The sequence below is a fragment of the Limulus polyphemus genome, unplaced genomic scaffold, assembly GCF_000517525.1.
Source record: "Limulus polyphemus unplaced genomic scaffold, Limulus_polyphemus-2.1.2 Scaffold1205, whole genome shotgun sequence".
In the NCBI taxonomy this organism is placed as follows: Eukaryota; Metazoa; Arthropoda; class Merostomata; order Xiphosura; family Limulidae; genus Limulus; species Limulus polyphemus.
In genome coordinates this window covers 55,264-64,626 of record NW_013666815.1, presented here as the reverse complement: position 1 = coordinate 64,626, position 9,363 = coordinate 55,264, and the positions used below count along the sequence as shown (strand labels likewise).

The following is a 9,363-nucleotide window of genomic DNA, read 5'->3' as shown; positions in this document are numbered from 1 at the left end:
AACAGTTAGAATCTGGTTTCCAAAAAACTAATATTGTTAATTAAGAAATGCAATTTTAACTGGAGATTTTCAACAGTTAGAATCTGGTTTCCAAAAAACTAATATTGTTAATTAAGAAATGCAATTTTAACTGGAGATTTTCAACAGTTAGAATCTGGTTTCCAAAAAACTAATATTGTTAATTAAGAAATGCAATTTTAACTGGAGATTTTCAACAGTTAGAATCTGGTTTCAAAATGAATTATAAGTTAGTCTCATTTTTGAAGTTAGCAGCCCAGAGAGAAATATCTGAAGAAAAATCTTTGGTAACAATATTTTTTTTTGTAAATGACGTGTTAATTTAAAGAAGGCTTCAGAGTTTCACCTGTGTTTGTTACTATAAAATCAAAACAGATAAGCATGATGTTAACAAATTTAATACACTAATTGTTTCACCAACTTGACCCTAACTGGTTTGTAGTTATAATTGCAGATGTTACTTTTGTATGAATAAAGGTTAGTTTAAGCTACCTTTGATTTTTATACTTGGGGACCATAGTTTCAGTTTCCTGTTATTAAATGTGAGTTGCAAGTTTGGAAACAAGTGTTATCAGGTTCTTTCTAGATATACACCCAAACTGTGGGCCTCATAGCTATAGATACACAAAGGTTATTAAATCAAAACTTTTCAAATTAGTTTGTCGACTTTATCTAGCTTACTTCCAAACTTAGATGATTGAATTTAGAACTTGAAAGTCAGTGTTATTTACCTAATAAATTAAAACAAAATATTAAGAAAGCAGTAACTAGCATTTACTGTTGTATGAGAGTGATAGTTAAAACTAAATAGTTGGAATGTAGGTTGTTATTTATACATTATTTTGTATTAATTTTAACTTTTATTTTTCTTTCTAACACAGTGACGAGCCAATAACAAATTGTTAGATTAATAAGTAATCATGACTGAGTAGCTTGCTCCAAATTTAAAATAATTACTGGGTTTTTAGTATCTTTGAACAGTGATTCTTAACCTTTTCAGGCTCTCATTTCACTTTTTGTTTAAACTGTTTTTGTTTTTTGAAGTTCAAACCTATGCCTGATTTAAAAAAAAACAAACTAATAGATATAACAGCAAAAATTAATATCTTTAACACTTACCCATTAATTGGAATAATGTGATTAATTTTTCTCACTCAGTTAAAGAATATACGGTGCAATTTTAAAGAAAGAAAATAATGGTGAGTCTATGCAGGTGGATGGTAAGCCTAGGATCGAGGAGAGTGGTGTGTGTGTATCAGTACATGGGAAGTTCAGATTGGGCTTATCACAAATTTTATAATCTTTATGTACCATCAGAATCGACTCCACTTACCACGAATTGTACTTGAACCACAATTTAAGAATCCTTGTCTTAGAGAATAAGACTAATTATTTTGGTTAAATAAATAATTAAGAACTACATGTACCAAACGTTTAATGTTGCATAGATCTTTTAATCGCATTTATAGAAAATTTACGACTCTGTATGCTACAATTTTCAGATAACTTCCAATATTTTTAACTTCAGTCCAAAATTTTATTGTCATTTGTTCACGTGTAAGCACAGTAGAGAAAGTAATCAGCAACTGTAAGTTTAAAATGGGAATTGTAAATAATCATGATGGACTATTTAAAATGGGGATCGTAAATAATTGTGGTGGACTATTTAAAATGGGGGATCGTAAATAATCATGATGGACTATTTAAAATGGGGGATCGTAACTAATCATGATGTATTATCTAAAATGGGGGATCGTAAATAATTGTGGTGGACTAGTTTGCTCCCAATTTATAACTTCTGGATTTTTTAATATCTGGGAGAATGAGAAGAAACAAATATTCTTTTGGTTTAAAAACGAAAAAAGATTAGTTGTACCAAAAGTTCAATGTCATGTGCAGATAAATATTTTAATCAAGTTTAAAAACTGTTTTGACTTGGTGTGCCATAAAAAAAAATCGACACCTATTCAATGATGATTTTAATCTCGGTCTGTATCTTATGACTAAACAGTTAAACTTTATCTGCAAGGATAACGAGCATACGTGCTTTTATCTGTTGAGCATTGCCTTCTAACGTGCTTTGTATTTCTCACCTGAACAAGATCTGCTAGTTACACATGACATTTTATTTTAAGGACTTAAACAACGCATGCACGAAAATGTATCTTTAGCTTTAGTTACTTGAAAAATATGTTGAAAGTTTGAATGATTTTTGAGATTTTTCAACTAACAATGATTTGAAAAAAAAAAAAGACTCAATAATATTTATCAAAAAATTTATTGCTTTTTTTCATGGTTTGATCAATAAATTTATATTTCTAAAATGAAAATTGTAGAATTACAATAATAATTAATTTCATAAACACTTAGTCAGAAGAAAGATATTTTCAGATACTCCTGTGATAATTAGAAATATTTGTTATTGGAAGGATCTACCCACATTAAAAATGTATGTTATATTTTTTCCTTAATCACATTTGTTAAAGTATTTAGCTAATAGAAAAGACAACTGTTGGCTAACAATTATTTGTATTTTCTCCAAAACGAAACTCTTAGTGAAACAATGTTATATCAGTTTTTGAAGCATCTTCCACCATTTTTTATATGTAAATGTAATTCTTAATATATTTATTTTTGATATTAATTGTTGTGCTGATAACTAAACGAGGATACTGTAGTCACTAAGGAAATGTTATCTAGATAATGATTTAAAATTAGACTAATACTCTAGTCATCTAGATAGTTTTTAAGTTGTTTTTTTTTCCAGTTACGAGGTTTAAGAATCATGTGGTATCTGTAAAGTTTGAACTCCCATGTGCAGGGTATAGTTGTCAAAAATAGATAAAATGGCATGAAAGCCTTGACACAATGTGTGGGTGTATGTGTAAATCCTTTTATTTTAGCAGACTGAAATTAATTTTTTTTTTCCTCTAATAAATGAAAAAAGATGGGAACAATTGCCACATTCGATACATACGTGACTTCTACATATTTATCTGTTTGTAATGTATCTTTGAACTATTAGCTATAATAAAATGTGAAATTGCAAAACATTATTCATGTATTGTTCAATAAAGACAAGCTACAAAAAAAACACAAAAACTGGTATCACATAAGGACTGTACTTTAAACAGCAGAAATCTTAGCAAGTACGTGCGTAAACTTACAAACATCCTGCTTTAACCATCTAAAATTGATCAGATTAGAAAATATATAAAAATGAAAAAGTACATGTAAAATAAAAGCATTAATAATTAGACCCAATGTAATCAGTACATTCATTTCAGTTTCATAAAATTGTAACTCTCATTTAAGGAATTAAATAGTTAAACATTCCTTGATTTAAGGTTCTCTCGTACAAAATTACCTGTTTGATTGCCATTGTAAGAAATTTATTCAAAGGAAAAAAAAAGTTTCCAAAATAATACTGTTAGTTACAAACTTTTAGCTTGAACAAAATTAGTACCCTGCTTGGCTTATCGAAATTTTGAAGTTAGAGTTAAGTGAAAAGTGTCTTCGCAAACTTGTAAATATAAAATCCGAAAGTACATTACTATCTTAAGGAAAATTAACAATCTCGTCTACCTCTGTCATTAGGCTTAACAATATGTGTAATAAAGTGTGAAGTCTAACTAGTAATACATCCATAGAAGCAAAGGCCAATTACCACATGATGTACAGCCGTAATGCATAAAACTTAGCATGTGTCTAATGTTAGATGCTACTTGCCAGGAATATCTGAATTTCCTTTATTTTACCCAACTCTTCAACCTCAGCTTGCTCTTCTTTTTCATTTTTCCTACGATTATTAGAATTCTCAAGGCACTCAATTTTCTTCGTATTTTCAGCCTTCACCGACAGTTTATTAAACTTCACACAACAAATTAATATCCTTCTAATAGTTTCTTTTTGGGAGTTTAACAACAACATATTAGACGCATTTCCTTTCGATTAACTTCTGCTCTTTTCTTCTAAGTATTCACTGTAATGTCACGCTGCAAAGAATTATCCGTTTTTTATTGTGAAAACACCACTGCCTTCAAACCTCCCGTATTGCCAATGTGGTCTTTTAAAAGTTGCCTAGCACGAGGTTGAAAAACTATGGCCATGTTAAACAAAGAGCATTTTTAATTATGTCCCACAATATCTAGTTGATGTGGAAGTCCCTATAGTCTGTCATCTTCTTGGTCTTTGCATCAAAGTCTGTAAACTGATTAAAAAGCAAAAGGCATGTTTGTCTCGACTGTCACACAAACAACTTAAACTTTTGGGACAAAATAAGAAAGTGGTCAGAGTAATCTATGGTAGGTTATAGGCTTCACTTGATTGATTAAAGATTGTTCTTTGAGTGAAAGTGAAGTTATGTAAATTAATATCATAAAAGCAAGGCAAGATATAGTTTTATTGCTTTTTTTTGTAAAAATATTATGCATATCGTACTGTAATTTCCTTGTTTCTCTAGTCAGTATATTACCAGTCAAACAGCTGCTAGCCTATCATGTATCGTTTGTACCTAAATTTTCCATATCATTCATCAGACATTTAGATTACAATTGTATATTGCAATAATCGGATATATTTATCCAAGTACAAAGATTGAAATGTTTTATTATAATAATTTTGGAGCTACACCACTTAGTCAAATTCCATGTTACTATGTCCATCTGATGACTGTGCATCTTGAAAATAGCCCTTCAGCTTAGTTTCTATTGCGAAAGGCTGTCATATCCAGAACACAACTCCTCCTCCTTGCTGCTTTCCATAGTCAGTCTCTTGTGTAGAAGGATTATGGTTTCCCACCTGTTTTTACAACCTGATCACACAGAATTCAATAGGTGCCTTATCTGGCAACTTTATCGATATATCTTCTGCTTGAGGTATGCAGTGGTTGAATGGATGTTTCACTTATCCCAGTGAAGATCCTTTTTTATTATATTGTGTACTGTTGCCTGGAATACATAGCTGGCTTTTCATATTGACCTTTGTGTTTTTGGATTTTTTACCTGTTACAAATCACCACACTTTCCTTACCATAGCTTGGATATGACTTGTTGCAGGTCTCTTTATGGAAGATCCTGGGTCCCCAAGTTGACCCATGTTCCTTTGTTTTCCAATGCAATTACATACAAGATATCTCCATCTTGGAAATTATTAATTCCCCAATATGAACATATCTTTATAATCTGAATGATGAATATTTCACATGGCAAAGGCTGTTAAATAACCTTTGCAAGTACTATCAATTTTCAGTAACATCACACTATTTAAGAATGTCAAAATACATGGTGTTCCACTGTGACTTTATATCAACAGTGAATGTCATGCAATTTGCATACTCAAAATCATTTAATATAACTTACTCATCCATGTATACAGGATGATTCAAAAGTTCATTGGAGGGCAGATGATTTAGAAATAAAGGTGTAGGAAAAATTTTAGTGGTATGGATGAGGTGTTATGGGCCTACCAAGAGACTAAAGAAATGCACAGCAAGATTCTGGAAATGTTTACAAGGTCAAAGTATTTGTGTGACTTCAATACAAAATATAATTTTCAACTTAATCTCTTAACAATATCAGACTCTTAATGCTACTTTTTAATTAAGTAGCAAACAACAAGAGTTGGCCGTGATGATTGTTTGTACCAAAAAACCCAATCTGTAAAGTATAAACGTATCCATTTTATAATTGGTTAAAGCAAATGACTGCTTTCATACTTCCAGAGACACTTTTGCCCAGTATCTTCCTTGATTTATCAACAATGTTGTAAAAGCAAATTAACCTGTGCTCCTTAATTTGTTTTTTTTAATTATACTTAACCCTCAAAATATTTTGCTATTCACTTAATATTTGGGGTCCACAAATTAAGTAATTTTATGTTTTTGCCTGTTAAAACACCATGTAAAAGAACGTATTTAATAAAATGGTTGAAACCACGGTCCCAGCAGTAATTAATGAAATTAATTGCAATATTGGCAACATTTATATTTAAAATTTTGTGACTTGTGTTATTACGGACCTTGCAACCAAGAGTTATGTCCCACAAGCAATGTGGTGCAAAAATAGTACAGAAGAATGTGTTAAAAAAAGCTGAAGGATACAGACTATCAGTAATTCTAAGGTTAATATCATAATCTTTTATCTAACTGTGTTTTACAATTCAATGAAACTGTCTAATTATGTGCACCACCCCATCGCATATTTTGAAGTTAAGACTATAGGGAGGGCAACTAGTTGAAACTACCAACTCTTGGAATACTTGAACTGAATAGTGGGATTTGACCATCACCTTTATAATGTACCCATAGTCCTTTGGTGATAAAGAGAATTGTGAACTATGGAACCCCGCTTGGCCCTCAGTGAAATAGACAAAACTTGCATGAAATTTAATAGTATTCATATTACAAATCACTGAAAGAATTCATTTATTATTTTTCAAAACAAATACATTATCCTTATAAACACGATCTTTGGTTGAATTTATTTTAACAATTATACTCTCTTAGAAATTCAATCTTCTTTAAACTAGTTCTAAAAATTCGGTTTACTACGTAAGAATAGTCTACATAAAATAACTAAGCCTAACTCGTATCCGATATTTACTAGTAATTCTACATTGTGACACGACAAGAACTGTTTGCTTTCCGTAATCTTAATACTTGATATTTATTAGTTCAATCATCATAGAACTAGTTCCTTAAAAAAAATTCATCCTAATAATGAGATGTTTTATCACAAGCACTAAAAGCTTTCATCAATCATCATATCCTTAATGATCAACCAGCAATAAATCCTTTCTATTATAACCATCTGTCTTTCATTAGTTAATTGAAAACCTATTTACTGTAATAACGAAGATTAATATAGAAAAAAATATGATACTCGATGAATTAAAAATAAAATTCACTTATAGAATAATAAATATTCAAAACAATTTAGGAACTGATAAATACCATGTTCTTGACAATAAACGTTAACCTACTGGTATTTACTACAGACTGTACCAGATTTGTATAAAATGTATCCGCTTATAACTGGCAAACCACTGGGCAGATTGTCATCAAACCTGGTATATACCATTAGGACCCCCCAGGGAGTGACAACATTATCCTGATTTCTCCATGTTCTACTTTTAGGCCAATCAGAAACCACATCAATAGTTAGTCCAATCAAAAGATGGGACAACCAAACTGGTTTCACTACAAAGATGTCAAAAACAAAGAACATTCAGCTACAAATGTGTCTTGAAAAAAATAATTCAAAATTTGGATTTCACTCTCATTACAAAGGGAATTGAAAAGAAACAGACAAAAAAAATATTTATCCTGTTATGGGACTCCAGCTCATCATGGCATAATCTTAACACAAAAAACAAATGCCAAGTATATTTAAACGGTATCCATAAAATAAACTAAGTGAAAATAACAAAGAAAACGCCAAACACAACAGTAACAAATGGTGTCCTGATAAAAGTACTCTTGTAAAACATGGGCGTTCCAGAAAATTATATCTTAAAAATTATGCATTTTGTATCACTATGCCAACCAAATCTTTTATTACTAAGCTAACCAAAATTGCTTTCAAATTCACGTTTTCATTACCTGCTACAACTAAATACTTTACAGAAAAAAAAAACCTTTTTTACTACGTACTTACTTTCCTTTCATTAGCTAGCTGAAGGAACATTTTACTCTACTAACAAATATTTCTTCATTCCTTCAATGGACCGAAGTTCGATCTGGTGGCTCCTTTTTTAAAATTTTTTACATTATTAATTTATTTTAAAAATTGTCTGTTGTTTTAAGCATTCTAATCATAGCTTATGTTAACCTTTGTTTTTGTAGTTTTAACAAATAGTATAAAACAACATCTTTATGCTTAACACGGGAGCAAAAACCACTACTGCAAGTACAACATGTCAAACATTTTTAAAACTCAAAGTTTCAGAACAAATGGTTACCTAAAATCAAGGGGTCCAGACGTCTAGTGTTGGACTGCTTAAAATAAAATCTTAATTTAAATGAAAAACAACAGTAAAAACTCAACCAGTACAGTATATGGCATACAAAAGTCAAAGCAGGAGTCCAACAATGTACTACCAAAATCAAAGATCTTCTTAATTAAACAAAACTCAAAGTAATCAGGAAAATTTGAGATTACACCTCTTGTTTTGACCAGTATATTAATCACTCTTAAACAGCATGTAAAGCTAATGCATTTTTAAAAATAGATAAATCTTCATATAATATCTACATATGTGCTATCTATGCATAGTCATATATATAATATTGGGCACAATAATATATTTGCAACTTCCAAACAAGAAGAAACAAACCAAAGATGGAGTTAACATGCATGTACTTTGGGCACTCCACTTATAATTAAGGTATATATAAACACCTCACATACCAGAGCTTTACATATAAAACTGTTTATTTTATACTTGATTTTAACTATATGTAACTATTCTATTTTATCACTTTCTTGCTAAGTTTTAAATTGTATTTATTATTTTTTGTTTCGTAAATAATATAACAATCTATACATGGGTTTGCTTGATCGGTGCTAATAAAACGTTCCATGTACCAAAACAGGTTTTGCAAAATCAAATACAAATTATACTTGTTTTTTCTTTCCAGAACTAAAGAGTTGCGGAGTTTGTTTTACTCAAACAAAGATACCACTTAATTTATGCATAAAAATAGCTTATAAAAATATACTTTACGATATCAAATTAATGGAACTTTTTCTTTTGCTTCGTTACTTCATGTGTTAAGATGCGTTTCTTTGGTCATTTCATTGTGTTGCTAGTACATGTAACTATCCAAATACTGTTGAAAACTGTTTCAGATACAATGATTCAAATTTCTTTTATGCTAGTGACATAATAAAGGTCCTTTGACACATCTAAACTTTCTATGGACACATTTCAATATCATGCATTCCTGCTTCCATTAACTTCAATTTTTCATTGCCTAGTAAATAATGATGTACGTTTTATCTTCACAATTACCTACCCTCTGGAATAATACCATCTTCCTCTTCCTCTGGTGCCCTACTTACAGCTGTATCCCGTGTATTTCCTGCATCATTATTATCTTCTCTAACTGTTTCTCCAGCCTCTTGCTCCTGTGCATCTTCTGTAATAGTATTTTTTCTACTTCCTCCTGAACCATCCTCAAGGTCTACGGTGTTCTGATCTGCTGGACCATTCTCAGATGCCATGGTACTCTGGCCTCTTGGACCATCATCAGACACCATGGCACTCTTGTCACCTGAATGATCTTCAGATATCATGGTGTTCTGGCCTCCTGTACCATCATCAGACACCATGGTACTCTGGCTT

The 9,363-nt window shown here is 30.8% G+C and overlaps 1 protein-coding gene across 12 annotated transcripts in view; it reads right to left on the bottom strand.

Moving 5' to 3' along the window:
- Positions 1 to 6,425: 6,425 nt before the first annotated feature.
- Positions 6,426 to 9,363, bottom strand: part of LOC106462599 (shootin-1-like) — a 34,414-nt gene continuing 31,476 nt past the window's right edge. For 5 of the 12 annotated variants that reach the window (XM_022389897.1, XM_022389904.1, XM_022389899.1 and 2 more), the window contains one exon: positions 6,426 to 9,363. In XM_022389897.1, coding sequence (XP_022245605.1) covers positions 9,027 to 9,363 — 337 coding nt within the window. In that variant the 3' untranslated portion in view covers positions 6,426 to 9,026. The other 7 variants (XM_022389898.1, XM_022389905.1, XM_022389908.1 and 4 more) reach the window with 3 other exon arrangements.